Below are 25,327 nucleotides of genomic sequence, written 5' to 3'. Positions count from 1 at the left end.
GACATGTAGGTTGAAACAGTTGAAACAACACGAAGGACATGAATTGTATTGTGGGGGGGGGGGGGGGGAGTTGAGGATGTTGACTGAAGTGAATGATCCACCACCTGCTTCTACAACCGATAGACTAATTTCAAGAACACTGTTATGAACTTATGTTCAGTACTTTTATTTATTTACACAGTTTGCCTTCCTTTTGCACATTGCTTATTTGTCAGTCTCTGTTTATGTACAGTTTTTCATAATATCTACTTCATTTCTTTCTTTCTCTTGTAATTGCCTACAAGAAAATGATTATCAAGGTATATATGACAATATATATGAACTCTGGTAAATAATGAAGAGACCTTACTGGTGAAAGACGATGAATTCAGGACAGATAAATAGAGCCAGCCTATGGGAGGAAAGGACATGAATGTGAAAGGAGGAGGACCATGAATGCTGAAAAAGGATGAACCTGTCTATAACTCAGGCTTTCAATCTAACTCACTCAATCCATTATGTCTTGGAAAAGCTTGACTGGCTCCATCCCTTTGGAGACATGGGAATAAAATGGGCCAAATGATAGAATGTGGTCCCCAAAATTCTCCAAGTATTCCACACAGCCAAGGTAATATTTGAATGTGTGTGATTCTCCTGATCGAACACAACAATATCAGCTGGAATATTGTTTGATATGTCACCAAACCAGTGGAAAAGCCCAGCAAGGACTGAATTTATTCACTCACCGAGGCAAAATTCATTGACGTAGAATAAACAAAGTAGAAATAGGAAATGAATACGCAAAATGAAAGAAGCATCCATCAATAGTGTTTTGATCACCATTATTGTCTCTTAAAAGCTACGCTAATGAGACTGCCTGCTCTCTCAGCCAAAGAATGATGCAAAACACAGTGCTGAGGGAAACCACAAAGATGACAGCATCTATTTTTAAAATCCTTTTTTAAAAATTTCTTTATTAAAAACAAACTTGAACACGTGACAATTGAAATAATCCTGTCTCTTCTAGTTTCTCTTTGTAAAAAACTGCAAGATGATATTATAAACATGAGATTCTGTAGATGCTAGAAATCTTGAGCACAAAGTGCTGGAGGAACTCAGCAGGTCAGGAGGCATCTATGGAGAGGAATAAACAGTCAATATTTCAGGTTGAGGATCTTCATCATGACTGGAAAGGAAAGGGGCAGAAGCCAGAATATGAAGGCTGGTTGAGAAGATGGAATACAAGCTGGCAGGTGATAGGTGAGTCCAGGTGAGGTGGAAGGTAGGTAAGCGAGGGAACTGGTTTTTCCACTTATATTTACATGTAGTTAAGCACATGGATATGAAAGGTTTAGAAGCATCTGGGACAAATGCAGGTAAATAGGACCAGCTCAGGTGGGCAACTCAGTGGGAATGAAGGGTCTATTCCATGATGTTTAACTCTATGATTATAGTAGGCTACATAACTTCTACTATCTTGCATACTTGCTAACTAAGGAAAAAATTCTTGCCATTTTCAAGTAGCTGCATAAATTAGTACTGACAGTGCTTCCGTGACAAGTTTGTTTTCATTATCCTTGGAACTAATACAAAAATTCATTCTTGAATAGAATTACCTGCCTTGATCAGCATTATTGTACTTTCTTCTACCCTTCCTCTGCCTCCAGTTATTTGTTTTCATTGGTATAAAGCACATTGGGAAGTTGAATTTAATTACAAATACAAAAAAAGACGTTATGGGTTTTGTTTTGTAGAAATAGGGGGAGGGGTGAAGAGGCTCAATTATTAAGATATTATCCAACAAAATGCATTGAAAGCTGCCTTGGAAACAACCTGTCCCATAGCAACCAAATAAAATCTAATACCCCAGTGAAGGGATGATTCAGCTTCAACCTTCACAGCAGTTGTTATGGTTACTAGTCATTGTATTTTTAATCTTTTCAGTCTAGGTATAAATGCATTGCTTCTTTGATTTCAACTGCCTAATCTGTTTATATTTTATATAAAAAACTATAATCCCTGACCTTTTATTCAAACTCTTAAGTGGAATTCAAATTTTAAAGCAAACACAAAAAAAATCTAATTAAAGCCTTTGCCATTCTGAGCTAAAATAAACAAGCATATCCTACTGCTGTGTCTAGTAGTATGGAGCCTGTATTTGAAGTGCAGGTCTGAGCATAGCCTGGGGCAGGGCAGGGCAGAGAATGACAGTTCATCTCATTGTTGTGGAGCAGGGATCATTGTCTAGTTAAGAAGTTGAGAAAAGACTTCTTGGGACGGAAAGGCTGAATTCAGGATTCTGTATTCTGTAGGTCTAAGTCCTAAATCTGGATTTGAAAGGAGGAAGGTTGAGCATGTGGCTAGCAATGCCATCCCATCCCAGAGCTACAGAAAAGCCAACAAAAGTTTTCCAAAGACCCTATTCCTGGGAGAAGAAGAATCTTCAATGAAAGACTGAAGGACAAAGGATAAAGGACTCTGGCGAGGTGTTGTCAGTAGGTTGATGGGTTTGAGAAAAAAGTGTTCTGCAGCTTTGTATCTATATAGCAACTTTTATGTCCCTTTCAGAATACCCCAAGGCAGCTTTCAGTTAACAAAGAAAACTATTGGACAAATTTGGTGGGCTCAGCATCATCTGCAGGAGGAAAGTATTACTGACATTATTAACTGCATTGGGACTGTATTTTCCCTGTATTTACCCCACAAGATGCTGCTCAATTGGCTGAATTCCTTTGTTTTTCGGTCTCAGATTCCAGCATCTGCAATCTCTTGCTCTCAAAAATTTCTCCATTGTCTTATTATTGATCCACTCTGGTGCGCCACTGTCATTGCACTCTACACCATTATTGCCCTAATATCCTTCTCGAAAGCTCACTATCTCTATCATTAACCCATAAGAGCAACCCCACCATGAGAGCTCTTACTGACCCCCCCCCCACCTAAATACCTCATTATCATCCCCACTCTCATCCCTCTGTTTTATCCTCTCCCTTCTACCTAATCCCATTCTCTACGAAAGACTGAAAGGACAGGTGATTGGAGGCGAGGCCATCAGGCCGAATTCCTTTCTTCAGATAATGGAGTTAAAACTTTCCCCTGCCCTCACTCACTCTCAAATCTTGCCCGGCTTCTCTCCAATCCTCATCACTTCCTGACTGTTAATCCCTCTCCTTCACACTCAAAACCCCTCCCCTCAAATTCCCTCCTCCTCACCCTGAAACCTCCTTTTTCCCATCCTCAACCCCTAAACCCCCATCTCAAAGATTTCTCTCCCCTTCATATCCCCATCCCCCAGAATCCTCCACCCTCACCCATACCCCCAACCACATCCCACAAAACCCTTCCCTCCCCAAACCTTCCTCCTCTCCAAACCCTTCCCACTCCCCACTCCCTTCTTCCACTACTTCTACTACGACTACAACTAATGTTTAATGGCAGTTGGCAGACCAAATAAGATACATTACCACCACCTACTGGTTTGGAGTGTACAGCAAAGAGACATGAAGTAGACCCACTAAATTCCCCCTCCCAGAAAACTCTAGTAATATCAAAAAGTCTAATGCTTTTTGGAAAGTCAAATATGCACTTATAAGGCAGTGATATCTCAACAAATTTTCTATGTTAAACTGTGTGTCTCAAGGATCTCAATTTAGCAATTAGATGTTCCCTTTGCACCTCAAAGGGACTGTATTCAAACAATACTTGCTGCACCCTTTCTTGACAAATGCACTCCCTACAAATGCCTTATGGAATATTAATTCTGAACAAGGAATTATTCAACCTAGTATGTCCAATATGTACGCATGTAAGTGTAACTTTTTCCCTCCTATTATACCCGTCTCCCAGATGAATTCCCACTATTCTCTGAATTTTATATAAATACCGTCCTTTCTTTTTCTTATCCCAATTTTGTTGCCAGAGTTATCGAATAGACGTTTTAATTATGACTTTCACCTCCTTCTGCAATAAACACAAGAGGTTCTGCATTTGTTAATCCAGAGCAACACACACAAAATACTGGTGGAACTCAGCAAGTCAGGCAGCATCTATGGAAATGAATAGAGTCGACATTTCTGGTCGAGACATTTAGAATCAGAATCAGGTTTATTATCACCAGCATATGTAGTGAATTTTGTTAACTCAGCAGCAGTTTAATGCAATACATAATATAGCAGAAAAAATACCAATGAATAAGTAAATCAACTTACAGCATACGTATATTGAATAGATTAAAATCGTGCAAAAACAGAAATAATGTACATTTAAAAAGTGAGGTAGTCTTCACGGGTTCAATGTCCATTTGGGAATCGGATGGCAGAGGGGAAGAAGCTGTTCCTGAATCGCTGAGTGAGTGCCTTCAGGCTTCTGTACCTCCTACCTGATTGTAACAGTGGAAAAAATCCATACTCTGGGTGCTGGAGGTCCTTAATAATGGACACTGCCTTTCTGAGACACCGCTCCTTGAAGATGTCCTGGGTACTTTGTAGCTTAGTACCCAAGATGGAGCCGACTGAATTCACAACCCTCTGCAGTATCTTTCGGTGCTATGCAGTAGCCCCACCCACACACACTTTTACACACACACACGTGATGCAGCCTGTCAGAATGCCTCAAACTTCTAATGAAGTATAGCCGCTGTCTTGCCTTCTTTATAACTGCATCGATATGTTGGGACCTGATTAGGTCCTCAGAGATCCTGACACCCAGGAACATGAAACTGCTTACTCCACTTCTGGTCCCTCTATGAGGATTGGTGTGTGTTCCCTCGTCTAGCTCTTCCCAATAACCTTGATATTAAATGATTGCTTGGCTAGAATGTCTGTCACTCCAACATGAGCAGAGACCCATAAAAAACTGGATACACAAGCTTCAACAGCTGAAGAAAGTCTGGCCAACGATTGTATCTCTTTCCTCCGCCACTCACAACTTCCCCCTCAGCAACCGGAAGTACCGCGCAGCCCGGCCGGAAGTGACGGGAAGATTTCAAACCGCCCGGCGGCTGCTGAGTGCCGGGAAAGGGCGGACGGAAGAGAGGGGTTCGGACAACCTCAGGTCGGTGCATTTATTTCTCTAGTGTAGATAATTGTCATGAGGTGCGTTGTCTCTCACATTAGCTCCATGCTGCCCTTGCTCTCGCCTCCTCCATCCTCCTTTTTCCTCACCAGTTCCCCTTCCCCTTTTCCCCTTTCGCCCTTCTCTGCTCGCAAACAGGCTGTTGTAACAAGTTTCATATTTGGAGGCTTTCAGAGTTCATGCTGCACAGTGAAGGCAAACAGAATTAGAATATTGGGCTCCTCGAATTTATAGTTGATTGCAGCCTGATCTGTCTGCATCTCTTCCTCCAAGAGCTGTGTATGATCAGTCAAAGAGTAAATTAAGTGTTCATGAAGGGTTTTGGCAGTGTGGTGGTTAAACAGTGTGATGATTGATCGAGAAACAAGAGTTCAGTTCCTGCCATGGTAACTGGAGAATTTAAATTCAATTAATTACATGAAGCTGGAATTAGAAAGCAGATACTTAAGATAACTGTTAAACTACCAAATTGTTGTAAAAGCAGATCTGGTTCAATAGTGCACTTCAGGCAGGGAAATCCGGCAGCCCTGCTCGATTTGGTGAGAGTCGGTATTGATGGATACCGGCTGCTTGAGATAGGAGTGATGTCCCTGCTGGTAAAGGACGCTGTGCCTGTGATGCAGGTAGCTAACTGCAGCCCTCTGCAGCATCTTGTGATCCTGTGCTTTGGAGTTTTCAAACCAGGAGGTGATGTGACCTTTCAGAATGCACTCCAGTGTATATCTGTGGAAATATGTTTTTGGTGACGGAACAAAACTCCTCGAACTATTTAAGTAGAGCTGCTGGTGTGCCTTTTATCATAATTGCATCAATGCATTGGGTCTAGGATAGATCTTCTGAAATGTTGATCATTTCTTCATTCATCAAATTCCTAATATTTCCTTAACCCACTGGTATTCAACATTTAAAAAATAATTTGTGAATTAATTGTTCCTTGTGAAAATTAGATCCTTCATCTTCTTTAAGCATTAGCACATAAAACAATTTTAAGATCTTTACATTATTGTCCCAGATGAGGAATGTGTGTTACCTTCAGTCTGTGACCTCTTGTCCACTAAAGCCTCATTTTTTTGTCTTTGAACTGACAGGATAGGACCACAGCAAAGACAGATAAACAGAATTGTTAATGTAGGGGGGAGAGTATGCCAATTCGTGCCTATTGTACAATTTGCTCTGATTACTTTAATAATTACAAGGATGTGGCAGCCATTCATTGTGGACACACTTTTCACAGCGAGTGGTGAGTACTGAAAAAAAAATTGTTTTATACGTTGACTTTGAGACAAGCTGTAGAAAGTAACTCTTGAAATGAGGATTTGTGTTGTTTTACAATCTGCATTATTCAGCTTGATAAGTTAGAGTCCACTAATATTAGACACACTCTTTATCAACAGCTTTGTGTTATCCACTAAGTTAAATGAAGATCAGTTGTATATCTGGGCTCACAGTTGACAGTCAGGATTGTTTAAAGAGCTTGGAACAGAACATGAAAAGGAACACACCGAGTTCTCCATTCTAAGTGGGTTATTAGTAAAGCTTTTTGATTCACTTTGTATTTTCAAAATACAGCCATTGTATATACTGACACAGTGCAAACCACACCAGTGGAGATCCATTCTTTAATGGTACTGTAATGGAGATTTCAATGGAGCTCAGCGTTTATTGGCTTAGTTCTTTATTATAAGATTTAATATAATTGTCTTCAGATTCATTTATTTACCACACGTGCATTGAAACATACTGTACAGTGAAATACGTCATTTGTATTAACAACCAACACAACCTAAAGATGTGCTAGTGGCAGCCTTCAAGTATTGTCTGTGCTCTTCCTTCACAGTTCTTGCCAGTCTGACATCTGTCCATGTGCAATATGCCCTTTGCCGTGCATCCACGTTGCTGACCTTCAAATGCAGAGCAGAAGCTTAGACTCTGGCCTGACCTCTAACTCCCCCATGCCCTTGCCCCTAAATCTTCCTAGACAATTTCATGGATATGCATTGTGTATATAATGTTTTCAAGGATGGTGTTACATTCCCACATGATGCAGTGTATTGCAGCATAGTGCATAGTACAGTGGTGAAAGGTTGATTCCCATCAGTCTACAATGTTCCCCATTTCAGTAAGGGAATACTAGAGTTTATTCTTAGAGAAGCCACTGAGATCCATATTCTTCCTGTCAGCTTGGAGAGATAAAGGTATCCCAGTTTTATTATTGATTGAACAATAGTGAGATGAAGGGCAAGTCTCTTCCTGAACACAGCTGCTGCATGGCCAGCGGAGAGAAGATGAAAAGGAAATTAAGTTGGTATATCTCCTGACCAGGTGCTTTTATCTTTGCTGCTTACCATTTTACAGGTGGAGATGGGAGAGGGGAACTTCAGGTGGTAGGGTTGTTACTTACAAAATGTAAAAATTGAGGATTTACAAATATCTTGCGGTGCAATTATCTGTAGTATCAGGAGTGTCTAGCTTTGAAAATTAGTTAAATCCTCATTCTAATAGCTTGTACCATCAGATTCTCAAAGTTCCCTTATTCCACTGATGTGCAACCTGTTTAAAAGTAATGTGAATCAGTTGTTATTTGTAATTACTTTTGTAATACTCTATGTGAATCAAATGATGAGCTTGTTTCAATGGGAGATTAACAGCCATGTGTAAATTGTATATACAGGTAGTCCCCGAGTTACGAACGTCCGACTTACGGACAACTCGTACTTACGAACTGAGGAAGGAGAACGCCGTCTGCCATTTTAAGTCAGATCACGATGCCGTCGGCCATTTTAAGTCGTTACCGTTGACACTGTGTTGAGTGTGTAACTTTGTATTTGGCTTAAATTTTTCTTAGTAAGATTCACGCTGACCCCACCTCCCACTGTTCCGGTCGGCTGGTGGCGCAGTAAGATCAGAGCCGGGCTGGAGAACGGAGGTTCCCGAGTTCAATCCAGCAAGAGACTGCTCCCGTGCCAGGTTGATGTCAATCCAGTGACTCCCGTACCATCCATGCTGGGTTGATGTCGAGCTCGCAACTCAACCTCGTTAAAAAAAAACACTGCCACCTCCAGTTTAAATTCCCACGCAGAATATTGTGGAGGATCAAATACCCAATCCCAGTACAGCTCCCACTTGTCCCATTTAGTCTGTCTCAGTGTGGTGGTCCTTAGGACCCAGCGGACCTCGGGACCTGCAGCCCACTGTGTTTCTGTTCCATTGATGGGAAGTGATCGCGATTGAAATTAAAGTGGAAATAATAAAGCGTTTGGAAAGAGGTGAAATGCCATTCATCATTGGAAAATCATTAGGCTATAGTCAGTCAACAATCAGAACAATTTTAAAGGATAACGGATAAAGTGAGAATAATGGAGCATATGAAAGGCCCTGCCCCGATGAAAGCTACAATTATTACTAAGCAATGCAGTGGTTTAATTCTTGGAATACATATGTTTCTTAAGTGTTTTATATGCATAGAAAGGTGAAATAAATACTGTAAACTAAGACAAACGTTTGACTAACTGACGCTAAATAATACCAGATGTACTTGTTCCAACTTACATACAAATCCGACTTAAAGACGGACCCAGGAACGGAACTCGTACGTAACCCGGGGACTGCCTGTATTTCAATTCTTGAGTGCAATAAGATGTCATCTCTTACATCAGTACTGTTCTTGACCGGAGATCAAGGTCCGTGGGGATGGGGATTAAATGCTGGTCTTGTCGATAACAGTAGCATTCCATTAATCAATTTAAAATAAATTTTATAAAGAACAGTATTACAGCTATTGGAAGGAATTAATTAATTACACATCAGAGTATATAGTTATCATTTCAAAGTGTTTATTTTTAGCTGATTGCCTTTCATTTTTATAATTTTCATAGTCTTGCTCAGTGGTTCCACAGTGCTCCTTCTCGGACCTGCCCTCAATGTAGAATACAGGTACTGTAACTGATAATTTTAACTAATTTTAACTGAGTTGAGAGTTAAGGGGCAAAAGTTTAGGGGTAACATGAGGGAGAACTTTTTAAAAGATATTTTCTTCACTACAGTCTTTAACACTTGTAGGCATTTAGTTTGAATGAAAAGACACTTATCTATGGATTTTCAGTAAAAAAATATTGTTATGATAGTGTTCACAACAGAAATACTGTGTTCAGGTATATGTTCTTATTGTGTTGCTATTTTATTTTCTCACTTTAGTGAAATTCCTTTCAGTCACAGAGAGGATGTGGACATCATTTATTAATTATGGCATAATGAGTTCTTGTTTCTGATAGGTCAGTGGAAGATACATCATCAACAAGCTCTTCTTTGACATAGGTGAGAGTGAGCAAGTCCTAGACGCAGAAACTCTCCAGGTAAGCTTGCCTTTTTGTTCAGTATTTTAGATTTTGTTAAGCAGATTACATTTGCAGAAAACTTCTATGGTCCTATGTTACCAAGTCTTTTTATGTTTAACAAGTGTTCTTCACTAAAGACACTTAAGGTAATTTCTTGAAATGAATTGATGAAATGTTTAACATAATTTACTTAAAATAGACATTTAAATAGTAACATAAAATAAGGTAAATCCCCAGTGTCTGACAAGCTGTTCTCTCATACCCTGTGAGAGGCTAGTGCAGAAATTGCAGGGGCCCTAGCAGAGATATTTAAAACATCTTTAGCCATGAGTGAGGTGTTAGAGGATAGCTAATATTGTTCCGTTGTTTAAGAAAAGCTTTAAAAATTAGCCAGGAAATAATAGGCCAGGGAACCTGTCGTCGGTTATGGGTAAGTTATTGGAAGGTATTCTAAGGAACTGTATATATAGTCTAAGTATTTGGATAGACAGGGACTGATTAAGGATAGTCAACATAGATAGTAGTGCTTAACCAATCTAATAGAGGTTTTGAGGAAGTTACCAGGAAGATTGATGAAGGCAAGACAGTGGATGTTATCTATGTGGACTTTAGCAAGGCCTTTGCCAAGATCCTGCATGGAAGGTTTGTCAGGAAGGTTTAGTAACTTGGTATTCAAGATGTGGTAGTAAATTGGATTAGACATTGGCTTTGCAGAAGAACCCAGAAAATGGTTGTGTGTCTGCCTGGAATCCAGTTTTGTGCTGTGGAAATTGGTGCTGGGTCCATTTTTGTTTGTCATCTATATCAATGACTTGATGATAATGGGATAAACTGGATCAGCAAATTTGTGGATGACATCAAGATTGGGGTGTAGTGAACAGCGAGGATTAGTATCAAAGCTTGCAGCAGGATCTGGAATGGCTGGAAATATGGACTGAGAAATGGCAGATGAGGAACTCTCAAGATGGCGCTCATGGTGTGAGGCTGAATTAGGCTTCGCTCCAATCCTTTTACTACTTTCACCTGCAATCACCCCCTAACTAACTTATTTATACCTACACTAAAGGAGTTGATATTTAAGATATACTTTTTGAGTTATATTTTCAACTTGTTAAAATGACTGGGAGACCACAAGAAACTAAGGAAGTGAGAGCAGCTAAAGAACTGTTAACTCTGGATGCAATCGGGAAACTTATGGATGAGAGACTGGAGGATAAACTTAGCCCAAAATGTTTTCCTGCTTGATGAAACTTCAAAGACGGTCGACGTAAATCTTCAATCATTTAAGTCGGAAATTCAACAACAAGAAGCAAGAATTTCAGCTCTTGAAGAAGCCGCTTGTCAAAGGGATCATAAAATTGAAACTTTGGAACAAAAACTGTCTTCGACTTCTCAAGTGCTGGAACGCTACAAATCCAAAATTATTGATCTTGAAAATCGATCTCGAAGACAGAACCTGCGGATAATCGGGCTTCCGGAAAATGTCAAGAAGGGAGATCCAGTTGAATTTGTCTCTAAATTCTTAATGGATGTGTTCGGCTCAAATGTTCTGGATACCCCTCCAATGATCGACCGCGTGCATGGCATCTCTCGCTTAAAACCAGCTCCAGGTGAAAAACCACGGCCAGTAATCCTCCGGCTTCACTATGCTCATATTAAAGATCGCCTGATTCGAGTTGCCCAACAGAAGGGCATGATCAACTTTCAAGAATTCAAATTTCTTATCGTGGAAGATTTTAGTCCTGAAGTTTTGAGGGAAAGAATGGCTTTTAAACCAGTGATGTCGGAATTCAATCAGAAAGGCTTCAAACAAGTGCTGTTATTCCCAGCGCATCTGAGAGTTGTTCTTCCCGATAATTCTAGTCAGCTGTTTAAATCTCCAGCTGATGCCCAAAGATTTCTCGAGGAACATCATCTTTCTGCTACGAGTTGATTAACGTATTGTATTTTTATTATCTGTCTTTAATGGTTTTTTATTGTCTTTGCTCTTTCTTTTAAGCTAACAATTAGCTTATAGATTCAGATCTCTCATAATTTGAAGATCCGTATGTGATGACTGACAATGTAACTACTTTTTACATGTTCAAGTAAAGGTTTGTTTTCGGTTTCTTTTGAGACTTTTTTTATTATCATTCTTTTGATTTCAAAAGCTACTAATTAAATGTTTCAGGTGAGGCACCACTTCACCTGCGAGTCAACTGGGGTGATATACTGTATCCGGTGCTCCTGATGTGGCCATTTATACATTGGGGAGACCTGCCGCAGACTGGGAGACTGTTTCGCCGAACACCGGCACTCAGTCCTCCAGCGGTGGCAGGATCTCCCTGTGGCCACACACTTAAATTCCACAGACCACTCCCACTCCAAAATGTCTGTCCATGGCCTCCTCTACCGTCAAGATGAGGCCACATGCAGGTCGATGGAGCAATACCTTATCTCCCGCCTAGGTAGCCTCCTATCTGCCGGCATGAACATTCAACTCACAGACCTCCGTTGATACCCCTGCCCCTTACCCCCATCCCTATCTATTATTTTAGTCTGGTTCTCTTTCTCTCTCTTTTTTCCCCCCTCTCTATAATCTCCCCCCAGCCCTACCATTCTTTCTCTTTTATTTCCCATAATTCTCCACCTTCCCCCTAGCCCATTTCCCTCCAGCCTATCACTTCCTAGCTCTCTACTTCATCCCTCCCCTCACTTCTTATCCCCCCTCGACCATCCCATGTTACTTCACTCCTGATGAAGGGTTTCGGCTCGAAACGTCGTCACTACCTCCTCCCATAGATGCTGTCTGGCCTGCTGAGTTCTGCCAACATTTTGTGTTTTTATTTATTTCCAGCATCTGCAGATTCACTTGTGTTGTAATTAAATGTTTTTAAGTTTGAATTTTTTAAAATATCTTTTATGCTGAAGCAGTCAGTCTTTTTTTAAAATTTCTTTTTTCAAGATGTCGTTTCTTCTTTCCATAAGACCTTAATTTCTTGAACACGTCACATCCGTTTGGGTGTTTCTGAACAAGAGTGCTGGTGTCTTATCGAAATATTAGTATAATGCTACCCTGTTTTAGGTTCTAACAGCTTAGTTTTTTTTCTCTTTTAATCTTGTCTTTTTTTAATATTAATTTTATAGTCTTTTTCCTGTTATACTAACCCTTTGTGTTTTTTTTAAGAAGGTTTGTGCCTTTTCTTTTTTTTTTGAGCTGCCGTCTTGAGAGATGGGGGTAAAATTACTGTTAGTTTGTTTGCTTGCCTTTCTCTGGCTTTTTCTTGGGTTTTTGTGGGTGTGGGGAGGGGGTTTCTCTTTTGCTTTTGCTTTTTGCTTAGTTTTTCCTTCATGGGCTGACTTGAAACTACCAAAATGTCCGAAGGGTCGTAACTTCCGGTTCCTCTTTGAACCTGCTCTCCTCTTCCGGATTCATGAGTTTACTTTTTGTTTAGCCTTGTGCGTTTACTACGATAAATATTAACAATATGGATAAGACTATTAACTTTGTTTCTTGGAATACAAATGGTCTAAACCATCCGATTAAACGGAAAAAAATATTTAAAGTATTTCATAGATTGAATGCTAATATTATTTTTGCACAAGAGACTTGTGAGGAAAGAGGATAGTCAACTTTTTTTAGGTTTTGGAAGGGCCAACAGTACCATTCAAATTCTCAAGCTAAAGTAAGAGACATTTCTATTTTTATAGACTCTTCAACCTCTTTCATTCATTATAAACCAATTTCAGATCCACAAGGTAGATTTTTGCTTCTCACTGGTTTACTTTTTAACCAAAAAGTTGTTTTAGTTAATGTTTATGCTCTGAATATTGACTGTCCTGAATTTTTTAAGTGTTTATTCACATCCCTTCCTAATTTAAATGAGCATATGCTGATAATGGGTGGAGATTTTAACTGTTGTTTAAATCCCTCAATGGATAGATCTAAGTCTATTTAGGTTCTTCGGAATAAATCGGCCTCTCTCATTAACTCGTTTATGGTTGATTCTGGAATTTCTGAAATTTGGCGATTTCTACATCCTAAGGATAAAGAATTTTCATATTTCTCTCATGTTTATCATAATTACTCAAGAATTGACTATTTCTTTATTGATCATCGTTTACTTACAGACGTTATTGACTGTAACTATGACTCTATTACTATCTCTGACCATGCACCTTTGAAACTATCTATTAAGACAACAGATTCATCCTCAAGTGTTAAACCATGGCGGTTCAACTCTACTGTTCTTCAGGATTCAGACTTTCTCAACTTTATTAAACAACAAATTGATTTGTCTTTTCCGTAAACTTTACAGAAGAGATTTCTAGTGGAATATTATGGGACACTTTTAAAGCATTTATTCGTGGACAAATTATTTCATACTCTGATGGGGTCAGAAAACAAATTAACACTGAAATACTTATGTTGGTTGATAAGATTAAAGAAATTGATAAGACTTACTCTGTGACTCCTAGTAAAGAGCTTTATAAAAAGAGAGTTGAACTTCAAATGGAGCACAGTTTGCTATTATCCTCTTTGATTGAAAATCAATTAAATAAATCTAGGACTCAGTTTTATATAATGGGGATAAATCTGGTAAATTATTGGCTAATCAATTGAAAACTGCTTCAGTTAAACGTCTGATCATTAAGATCCGTAAACGAGATAGTACTTTGATGATTGATCATAAAAAGATTATAAATAAAGTCTTTCAAGAATTTTATAACTCTTTATATCAATCAGAATTTTCTGATGATTCTTCCATAATGGATGAATTTTTAAGGAAACTGAATATCCTGAAATTAACAGCCGAGGGTTGTGTATCATTAGATGCACCCATTACGGAAGCTGAAATAAAAGAGGCTATTTTTTTCAATGAATTCAGGTAAAGCCCCTGGTTCGGATGGTTATACTGCAGAATTTTTTAAATCCTTTTCTTCTATACTCTCTCCTTGGTTATGTAAAATTTTTAAGGACGCATTAACTGTAGGTAAATTAACACAATCTTTTTATGAAGCCTCCATTTCTCTAATTCTTACCAATAATCAAAGATCTCCCTTTTTTCAGTAGTTTTGTGGCATGAGGCAAGGCTGTCCTTTAAGTCCTCTACTATTTGATATTGCTTTGGAACCCTTAGCCATTGCTATTCGTGATTCACCTAACATTTTTGGTATTACCCGTGGGGAAGGGACATATAAGCTATCACTATATGCTGATGATTTGTTACTATATATCTCTGATCCTGAGAGATCTATTCCTGTTGTTTTATCTTTGCTTGCTCAGTTTAGTAGCTTTTCTGGCTATAAACTGAATTTTAATGAAAGTGAATTATTCCCATTAAATACACAAGTTCCAATTTATAAACATCTACCATTTAAAGTAGTTACAGATAACTTTATTTATTTAGGTATTAAAATTACCAAGAAACATAAGGATTTATTTAACTTTTACCTTTAATTGACCAGATTAAGCAACTTGTTACTAGATGGTCCCATTGCCTTTGTCATTGGTTGGTTGAATCACTGCTATTAAGATGATAGTTTTACCTAAATTTTTTATATTTATTTCAAGCATTACCAATTTTTATTCCTGAATCCTTCTTTGATATTATTGACTCCAAAATATCCTCGTATGGCAGAATAAAAATCCTAGATTAAGTAAAAAATATTTACAGAAGTCTAAGAAGAAAGGTGGTTTGGCTTTGCCAAACCTAAGACTTTATTATTGGGCAGTTAACATCTGATATTTAATATTTTGGACACAAGACTCAGTGGCAATACAAATCCCACAATGGGTAAATTTGGAGTCTAAATCTGTACAAGGTTTTTCATTGTTCTCTATTTTAGGATCTTCACTTCCCTTTGTCCTCTCTAAACTGAATAAACAATAATGACTAACCCTATAGTTAAATATACGTTACGAATATGGTTTCAATTCCGTAAATTTTTTGGTTTGAATAAGTTCATCTTATCAAGCCCTATTATATCTAACTTTCTTTTTCAGCCTTCTCTTATGGACCAAGCCTTTGTGCTGTGGAAAATGAGGGGTATAATGTGTTTTCGTGACTTATTTTCAGATAATTGTTCCATGTCCTTTGAACAGTTGTCTAATAAATATAATTTGTCTAGAGCCCATTTTTTAATTTGTAAATTTTTAGAAATTTACAAATTAGAAATTTTTTGAATAATATGTTACAGTCCTTTCCAAATTCATGCCCAATTGACATTACAGAAAAAATTCTAGGTTTAAATCCCTATCAGAAGGGTTTAATAGCCGTCATTTATAATATGATCATGAAAATACAGCCAGTGATGTCAGATAAAATTAAGAAGGAATGGGAAAAAGAACTTCAATGTCCCTTACCTACAGAGCAATGGGAGAAAATTTTACAATTAGTTAACTCTTCTTCTATTTGTGCCAAACATACCTTAATACAATTCAAGGTGGTACATAGTCCAAGGACAAACTCGCTCGATTTTATTCTCATGTTAATCCAATCTGTGATAGATGCCATTCTGAAGTAGGCTCTTTGATCCACATGTTTTGGTCTTGCCCTTGCTTGCAAAAATACTGGAAAGATATTTTTGGTATCATTTCAACAGTTCTGAGTATTAATTTGAAACCTCATCCATTTACTGCAATTTTTTGCTTACCAATGGTGGATAACAGTTGTTTATCCCCCTCAGCTCGGCAGATGATTGCATTTGTCATGCTAACGGCTAGAAGATCCAGTCTACTGAACTGGAAAAAAACTAATCCCCCAACTACATTTCAATGGTTTTCCCAAACTATATCTTGTTCGAGTTTAGAAAAAATCAGATGCATCATTTTTGACTTTTCGGTCAAATTTGAAGAAACCTGGAGACCATTTATTCAACATTTTCATATGAGTTAAACTGACCTTTCCCGAACCTTTTTCTCATCACCTTTAGTTATTTGGATAGAGGTGTGGAGTTTTTGACACTACTGTGTATACCTGATATGATACAATAGCCCTTGTCGGTTAGGTTAGCACTTTCTTTTGTTTTTTTTCCATTTTTGTAATACACTATGAGTTTGGGAGGTTATTATATTTGGGTTATTAACTGTTTGTATTTGCATTCCAGCCTTATTAATTATGTACTCTCAAGCTCTCTGTATTTGCTGATTTTCTTCTTATGTTTGTTTGAAATTTAATAAAAAGATTTAAAAAGAAAGAGAAATGGCAGATGAAATTTAATGCAGACAAGTGTGAAATGTTACACTTGGGGAGGACCAACCAGGGTATGGCGAGAGGTAGGGAATGAGGAGTATGGTAGAACAGAGGGATCTGGGAATACAAATCCATAATTCTTTGAAAGTGATGTTACAGTTAGAAAGCATTGTAAAGAAAGTTTTTGCCCTTCATGAATGTATTGAGTGCAGGAGTTGGGTTGTTATGTCAAAATTGTAAAAGACATTGGTGAGGCTGTACTTGGAGTATTATATGCAGTTTTGCAGTTTCCTATTTACCTAAAAGGAAAGATGTAAATAAGGTTGAAAGAATGCAGAGAAAATTTTATGTTGCTGGGGCTTGAAGACCTGAGTTATAGAGAAAGGTTAAATAGGTTAAGTTTTTATTCCCTAGAACATAGAAGATTGAGGGGAGATTTGATAGAAGTACACAAAATTATGAGGGGTGTAGACAGGGTAAATGCAAGCAGGCTTTTTCTACTGAGATTGGGTAAGACTACAACTAGAGTTCATGAATTAAGGGTGAAAGGTGAAATGTTTAAGGGGATCATGAGGGGAAACTTCACTCAGAGTTGTGAGAGTGTGGAACAAGCTGCCAGTGGATTCAGGGCAATTTCAAAATTTAAGAGAAATTTGGATAGGTAGAGGTATGTAGGGCTCTGTGTCCTGGTGCATTCGATGGGAATAGGCAGATTAATAGTTTGGCCTTGACTAGATGGGCTAAAAGGCTGGTTTCTGTACTAGTGTTCTATGACTAACTTTCAATAAATTCTGTAAAGATCAACTTGCAAGGTGCCACTTTTGTTTGGATCAGCTATGCTATTTTTATGTTAAAATTACCTTTTAAGAATTTAAGAAAGTGTCTTTCCGTGTAAATAGTTTACTAAATAATTAAACTAACTGATTTTCAAAGTCAAGTTTATTGATTTTACACTGGCAAAAATTTACAATTAAGGAACCCTAATGTTCAAGAAATAGAAATCAGCATATTGTTGTAAGATTGATGTAGTGACAATCCTGCAGTGACCAGAAAAGGGTTCTGGTATTCATTTCAAATTTTAGTTGATTTTAATTAATTTGTTTTCCAATGGGCAGTTTGGGAAAATATCTACTTGACCCCCCCTCCCCCCCCCCCCCCCCAGTTGAAATTTCCATAGAAGTTGGTTGGTGATGTCCTCTTTGCAGGTCAGCTTGTATCTGACTACTGAGTCTATACATTGAAACATAAAAGGTGTCTGCTCCTCCACACATATTATCCAGCCACAAAGCTCAAATGTGCTGAGATGGTAGAAGTACCATGGTCTCATTCATTTAAAAGAGACCACAGGTGCAGGTATTGGGGTTTATTTATTTCACTAGTTCTGTTTTTAAACTAATTATTTATTTAAGCACATTTTTTATTTATTTTTCTATTAATCTGAATTGCTTCTAAACATCTCTGGTCATCAAAGAGAAGTAAAAAGATTTAAAGATATTTGACAATGTTTGTGGATGTGCATCAAAGGCCTGGGCACCATTTGGTCCACTTTACAGGAAAGGTCACTGCTTCTAACTGGATTGATTCCATAGAGCTGTGAACTGTACATGGATCAATTCAAAGGATGGATGCAGGAGTGAAAATAAATGGCCACGTAGTGATTTCTATACATTAGCTTTTAAGTACATTTATTGCAAGGAAATCAAATAATAATTGTTGAGGTCTAATGTTGAAGCAATAAATGTGAATATTGGGAATTTTTAATTAAAACTAAGTAATAAATTGAACACCTGGCAAATGCTGAAAACCTGAAATATAAACTGTTATTGCTGGAAATATCAAATGGCTAGAGAAACTGAGTCAATGACTCGGAATTTGATTTAGTTTTACTGAAAAGTGTGCAGGTGCTGCCTAGCACACTCAACTTGGTTAGAGCAACACATACAAAATGCTGGAGAAACTCAGCAGGCCAGGCCTCATCTATGGAAAAAAAAGTACTGTCAACGTTTTTGGGCCGAAACCCTTCAGCAGGACTGGAGAAAAAAGCTGAGGAGGCTGGGGGAGGAAGAGAGAAATGCCAGGCGCTAGGTGAAACTTGGAGGGGGAGGGATGAAGCAAAGATCTAGGAAGTTGATTGGTGAAAGAGACAGAAGCCCATGGAAGAAAGAGGAGGAGGGGGAGTATCAGAGGGAGGCAATGGACAAGCAAGGAGATAACCAAGAGGGACAAGGAGATGGGAAATGTTGAGGGAGGGACATTACTGGAAGCTTGAGAAATTGATGCTCATGCCATCAGGTTGGAGGCTATCCAAACGGAATATAAGGTGTTACTCTCTGCCCTCCCCCGATCTTTCAGATCTACTGTTCAGCTTTTTTCCTCCAGTCCTGCCGAAGGGTTTTGGCCCAAAACGTCAACTGTACTTTCTTCCATAGATGCTGCCTGGCCTACTAAGTTCCTCCAGTAGTTTGTGTGTGTTGCTTGGATTTCCAGCATCTGGAGATTTTCTCGTTTGTCAACTTGGTTAGAAGTTATTTTAATTTGTGATTTTTCAGTATTCAGATTTTTAAATAATAAAGAAATAGTAGCTGTGCATAATGAAAATGTCCCTATTATATTTTATTTCTCAATTTAATTGTTGTAGAGACATGTAACAATTTTTATATAAAATCTGAAATAATTTGCTGAATATAAATTAAGGCCTGGTTGTCAGTTTTACTTGGACCAATGTGACAGCATGGTGTCATCAAGCACTTACAGCATATACGGTAATTTGATTTGTGTTTTCAAAGTTAATATGTAGTTTGTGAAATCCTTACTGATGTGTTCTGTGTATTGACTGAAATCTTAATTCTTGTAAACTTTCAGAATGAGCTGGACAGTGTCAAAACTCAGCTGTTACTGAAAGGTGAGCTCACATTTTGTTGTATTATGTTCTTCAGTATGTTGAAGCATAATTGTGAAATGTACAACAAATACAAAATAGAATGGGCTACAGTATCCAGTAAATTGTGCCACATGCTTTTTAAGTTTTAAGTAATACGGATATGACATCTACAGAGGTATGTCTATCTAAACATAGTGACCATTTAAGTTGATTTTTTTAAAGACTGATTTGTCTTTACATATGGTACGTTGACTAAAAATGATGAAAAGTTATGACGTATAGAATGCACCTTAAATCTTTGAAGCCTTTAACCTATATTTAATTACTGCTTCTGCATTTATTTATTTAATATGCTACTTGTTAGTATTTCAAAAGGCTGATAATGCAACCCGATAATACTGTTGATGTTACTGGCTTTAAAATGTAGGAAGTTCCATCTGTCCAGTACACTCCGTCAAATGACAAATGTCACATCTTAATCTTGCCATGTGGAGAATGGTGAGCTTGAACCACTTTTCTGATATGCTCTATCTGTGCATAAGTGGCAGATCCCTACTAATATTTATTTTCTGATTTGCAAGGAGTAGGGTATAAAACAGCAGTCAAAGAAGAGTATGGTACTCAAAGCGTAATCTGGACCTGGCATTGCAGTTTAATTATGATCTTCTCTGATTTGTGTTCTTGAGCTTGACCACATAATATCATATAGTATTGGTTCTATTGATTTAATTTCTATTTCAGTTGGTCATTTTGAACTCAGTAAGAACAATCAGACTTTCACATTAGAAACAATAATCCTGAGAAAACCCAATTTAATATTTATAACCCATCCCTAAGTTTGACAAATACCGATAGATTTCAACCATTCAGGGACTTCTATATATTTCCAAGAGTTATTCCAAATTCCAAATGCTTTAGCTTTAATTGATAACCTAACAATTCAAATTTTGTCTCATAGTTTCGTCAGTTGTTACTGTACAACCATCAGGTTTCGAAACTTCATTAACCATTGTTCTAAACTGGTTCTACATGCTACAGACTCACCTTCAAGGACTCTTCACAACTCATTTACAACCCAGTATTATTTTTATTTACACAGTTTGTCAGTCGTTGTCCATTGTTGTATAGTTTTTCATAAAATTTTATTATATTTTTTCCTGTAAATGCCTGCATGAAAATGAATCTCAGTGGTTTCAAAGGTACATTTAATGTCAGAGAAATGTATACAGTATACATCCAGAAATAGTTTTTCTTTGCAACTATCCACAAAAACAGTGGAGTGCCCCCAAAGAATGAATGACAGTTAAACGTTAGAACCCCAAAGTCCCCCCCCCCCCCCCCAGCTCCCCTCCCTCCCGTGCGTAAGTGGCAGCAAGCAACAATCTCCCTTCTCTCCCACCGGCAAAAAAAAAGGCATCAGCACCCGCCACCGAGCACTCAAGTGTGAGCAAGGCAACAGCAAAGACACAGACTTGCAGTATTCCAAAGACTACATTGTTCACCTGGTATTTGACATACCACAGGCTCTCCCTCTCTCTCCCTAATAAGGGAGAAAGAGGTGTCTCCATTTCACAGCGTGAGGGGAAATTTAACAAACAAATCACTGGTTTACGACATTAAAAGCTCATTGTGTCGCTTTTTCCCAACTCTGTGCCCAAATATCATGGGTCTCTGAGCTCACAGCCTTAGATCTTCTATCTCCCACGACATGCCAGTCTTCTGTAGGACACTGACCTCCGATTCTCCCATCTTCAGAGCCACGAAAAATCAGTCTTCTGAAGGCCAGTGGAGCTCTTAGGCTGAGCCCTTGGCATGCCGAACAATGGCCAGTTGTGAAACCCCAAGAACAGGTCCCATTCCCGCAAAGAACCATAGTCAGCGTGTAACTCCAGGTCAGGGTCTTCAAAGGAACCCTAAAAGGGAAAAATAGAGATATTAAATGAGCTGTTTCCAAAGATGCAAGCAAAGGTGTTGCCGTATATGGTAACATATACATACTCTGATAATAAATTTACTTTGAATTTGCATTTTTACTTCGAATTTGACAACTGGCTCTTTGTAGTTTAGGCACAAAGAAGGCTGATCAGAATCTATATGCAATGTTGTTTCATCAAAGAGGGTTATTTTATTCATAAAGCCCATTTCTTGTTCCAATGGTGTTCTGAAATATTTCATAACCATTGTAATGCTTTTGACATGTTTTTATTGGTGCACTGAAAATTGGACACTGTCCTTGTAAATGAAAAAGATTTCCCATTCTGTGATTGGCATCATGAATACATAAATCTTCATTCATTATCTTCTGATCTGGTACTTTTCTATTCTAAATCTTGGGACACCCAGCCTTTGTGATTCTTGAGCAGTGAATTAGCAATGTCTAGTTTGATATCTTAGCGATGATCTGAGGAATAAAAATAGATTGAATTTACATACAGTTGATCTTTTTGTGGTGGTGAACTCATTTTGCCTCAAAACACTAAATTATTTTTCAAATTATACTAAAAGGAAATTAAATATCCCTAAGACAGGAAATAACATGAGATAGCTCTGGTAACGTTGTTTGAGATACGGGCGTCAGTTCAAGATACCAAACAATCTTGTGCACTTTTTTTTAATAGTGCTATGGTATTGTTGCATACAACTCATATTTCTACAACATCTTTAATGCAACAACAACGAGGGCACTTTGCAGGAGTGATATCAAATAAAATTTGACTTGCTAGAGATTAGAGCAGATACCCGAAAGCTCTTTTGAATTTGTAAGGATTGCCTTCAAGGGATGTGTTAAATGGTGTGTCCTAAGTAAAGTTCATTGTGTAAATGATATTATTTGTGTTTTGCATTAGGAAAGTTAGAGTATTTGTCTGCTCTTGACCTTCACATTTGGTTTCAGGGAAAGAAAAGAAGGACCAACAATCAATTATTGATACACTGAGGAGCACACTGGATACACGCAATGAAAAAATAGAGTCTTTAACCAAGGAACTGAATGAGGCAGAAATACTGTGTTCAACTCTCAAGGTATTCTATACGTACATTTGTTTTCACTTGCCTTATTGGACTGTGATCCACCTGCATGCACTGATTCATTGGTGCATTAATCTTTCTTTACATTGACAAAGGGTTTTATTTTCACAGAAGCAGGTGAGAAAGCTGGAACAGCAGGGAGATGACTCAAAATCTGCAAAGGAGGAGGCACGCAGGCTTCAACAGAAATTGAAAACTGTGCAGAAGTACGGAGACACAATTTTTATAACAGCTTTGTAGATTATTTTGGTTAATTGTGCCAAACATACAGCATATTATCCTCATTATCTTCAACAGGTTTTGCTTGTATTTATGGTGGACATGGACTCTCCCATCATTCTATCAATTTTTTTTCGGCTCAGTTCTTGACTAATTTCCCCCTTACAGTTGTCTAGCTTCATATTAATTTATTAATTAAGCATTTGAAGTTTGTTATTATGCATTGCTTGTAAATCACTTTGAATTCAAAGTCACATTGAGTAGTGATTTTATTAAGAAGGGTCTTGTGGTCCATGTCCTTAGATGTTGTTCAAAGTTGAAGTGCAATTTGATATCAAGATCAAAATCAGGTTTGCTATCACTGGCGTAGTCGTGAAATTTGTTGTTTTGCGGCAGTAGTACATTGCAATGCTTAATAATAAAAATTGTACTTAGTATATATAAAAAATGGAAATAAATAATGCAAAAAGAGAGGTAGCATTCATAAGTTCATTGTCCATTCATAAATCTGATAGTGGAGGGGAAGAAGCTATTCAGGCTCCTGTGCCACCACTTTGATGGTAGCAATGAGAAGAGGATATGTCCTGGGTGATGGGGGTCCTTAATGATAGATGCTTCTTTTTAAGGCATCGCCTTTCGAAGGTGTCCTGGATGCTGGGGGAGGCTAATGCACGTGAAGGAGCTGGCTGAGTTAACAAATTTCTGCTGCTTTTTTTGATCCTGTGCAGTGGCCCCTCTATACCATGCTGTGATGCAACCAGTTAGAATGCTCTCCATGGTTCATCTGTAGAAGTTTGAGAGTATTTTTGATGACATACCAATTCTTCTTAAGCTCCTTATGAAATATAGTTGTTGCCATGCCTTCTTTGTAATCACATCAATATTTTTGGTCCAGGATAGATTCTAAGAGATGTTGACACCCAGGAATTTGAAACTGCTCACACTTTCTGTTTCTGATCCCTCGATGAGGATTGATGCATGTTCCCTTTACTACTTCTTGAAGTCCATAAATCCCTTCTTAGTCTTACTGAAGTTGTTGCTGTGATCACTCAATCAGTTGATCTGTTTTGCTCCTGTATGCCTCCTCAGCATTTGAAATTCTACCTGCAATACTTGTGTCATTTTCAAATTTAGGGATGGTATTTGAGCTGTGCCTAGCCACACAATCATGGGTGTAGACAGAGTAGAGCAGTAGGCTAAGCATACATCCTTGAGGGTACCAGTGTTGACTTTCAGCGAGGAGGTGTTATTTCTGATCTGCAAAGGCTGTAAGTCTCCTGATGAATAAGTCAAGGATCCAGTTGCAGAGGGAAGTAAGGAGGCTTTGGAGCTTTTTGATTAGAACTGAAGGTATGATAGGGTGGTTAAGAAGGCATATGGTGCCTTTATTAGTCAGGGGATTGAGTTAAAGACCTAGGAGGTAATGTTGCAGCTCTATAAAACTGTGTTTAGACCTTACTTGGAGTAATGTGTTCAGTTCTGGTTACCTCATTATTGGAAAGATGTAGAAGCTTTAGGAAGGGTAGAGACATGTTTTACCAGGATGATGCCTGGACTAAAAAGCATATCTTATGAGGAAGGGTTGAGCAAGCTAGGACTTTTCTCTTTGGCGAAGAGGAGGATGAAAGGTGACTTGATAGAAGTTTATAAATTGACATGAGGCAAAAATCAAGTGGGCATTCAGAGATTTTTTTTTCCCAGAGCTGAAATGTCTAATACAATGAGGCATAACTTTAAGGTGTCGGGAGGAATTGTAGGGGAGATGTCAGAGGTCGGTTTTTTTACACAAGTTGGTGCACAGAGCACCAGAGGTGTTGGTAGAAGAAAATATATTAGGAAAATTTAAGAGACTCTGAGATGGACACATGAATGAAAGAAAAATGGAGGGAAATGAGGGAGGGAAGTGTTAGATTGATTTTGGAGTAGGTTAAAGGTTCAGCACAAAACCGATGGGCCTGTACTGGCTATACCATTCACTGTTCTTGCGCTGAGTTCAAGGATAGAGTTTTCCATGTCTTTATCTTCCATCCCACCAGCCTCCCCATGCAGTCCTCATTAATTTCTGCCACATTCAATACAATATCACCAGCATTTGTATCATTCCTTCTCCCCTTTTAACATTCCATAGGGCTGGTTCTCTCTGTGACACCCTGGTTCATGCTTCATTCTTCACCAACAACAAAATCCTTTTTCTTCTCATTGGCCTCTCCTGGCTTCCCTATTACCTAGACTAACACATTTCTCTCTTCCTCAGTTCAAGTGAAGGGCCTCAGACCTGAAATGGTACCTGTTTCATTTTCTGCTTATGCTGCCTGAACTACTGAGTTTCCAAACATTTTCTGTTTTCTCTAAATATCAAATCCCCCTTTACCTTGAATGTTCCTTCCAGGTAAGAGACAGATTCACTTGAATCTCTTCCAAATTAGTGTACTGAATTCAGTGCTTATAATGTTGGTTGCCCTACATTGGAAAAACTGAACACGTCAGATGGCAGTTTGTAAAGTACCTCTGCTTGCTTTGCAAGGATAATCCTTAGCTTCTACTTGTTTCACTTCAGTTCTCTATCTCTCCACTAATGTTTATTTTACTTTCTCTGAAAATGCTATGTGAACTACGGGATAGTGAAAGTATTCTCTGTC

At 38.3% G+C, this 25,327-nt stretch overlaps 1 protein-coding gene across 1 annotated transcript in view; it reads left to right on the top strand.

Annotated features, from left to right (window-relative positions):
• The first annotated feature begins 4,906 nt into the window (after positions 1 to 4,906).
• Positions 4,907 to 25,327, top strand: part of traip (TRAF-interacting protein) — a 72,775-nt gene continuing 52,354 nt past the window's right edge. Inside the window, exons 1-7 of the mRNA XM_073072651.1 lie at positions 4,907 to 5,031; positions 6,141 to 6,292; positions 8,928 to 8,985; positions 9,324 to 9,404; positions 19,424 to 19,463; positions 22,336 to 22,463; positions 22,581 to 22,675. Of these exons, the coding sequence (XP_072928752.1) occupies positions 6,195 to 6,292; positions 8,928 to 8,985; positions 9,324 to 9,404; positions 19,424 to 19,463; positions 22,336 to 22,463; positions 22,581 to 22,675 (500 nt within the window). The 5' untranslated portion in view covers positions 4,907 to 5,031; positions 6,141 to 6,194. The remainder of the gene's footprint in view (positions 5,032 to 6,140; positions 6,293 to 8,927; positions 8,986 to 9,323; positions 9,405 to 19,423; positions 19,464 to 22,335; positions 22,464 to 22,580; positions 22,676 to 25,327) is intronic.

Source organism: Hemitrygon akajei, chromosome 19 (genome assembly GCF_048418815.1).
Source record: "Hemitrygon akajei chromosome 19, sHemAka1.3, whole genome shotgun sequence".
NCBI classification, from domain to species: Eukaryota; Metazoa; Chordata; class Chondrichthyes; order Myliobatiformes; family Dasyatidae; genus Hemitrygon; species Hemitrygon akajei.
This window is presented reverse-complemented; position numbering and strand designations above follow the sequence as displayed.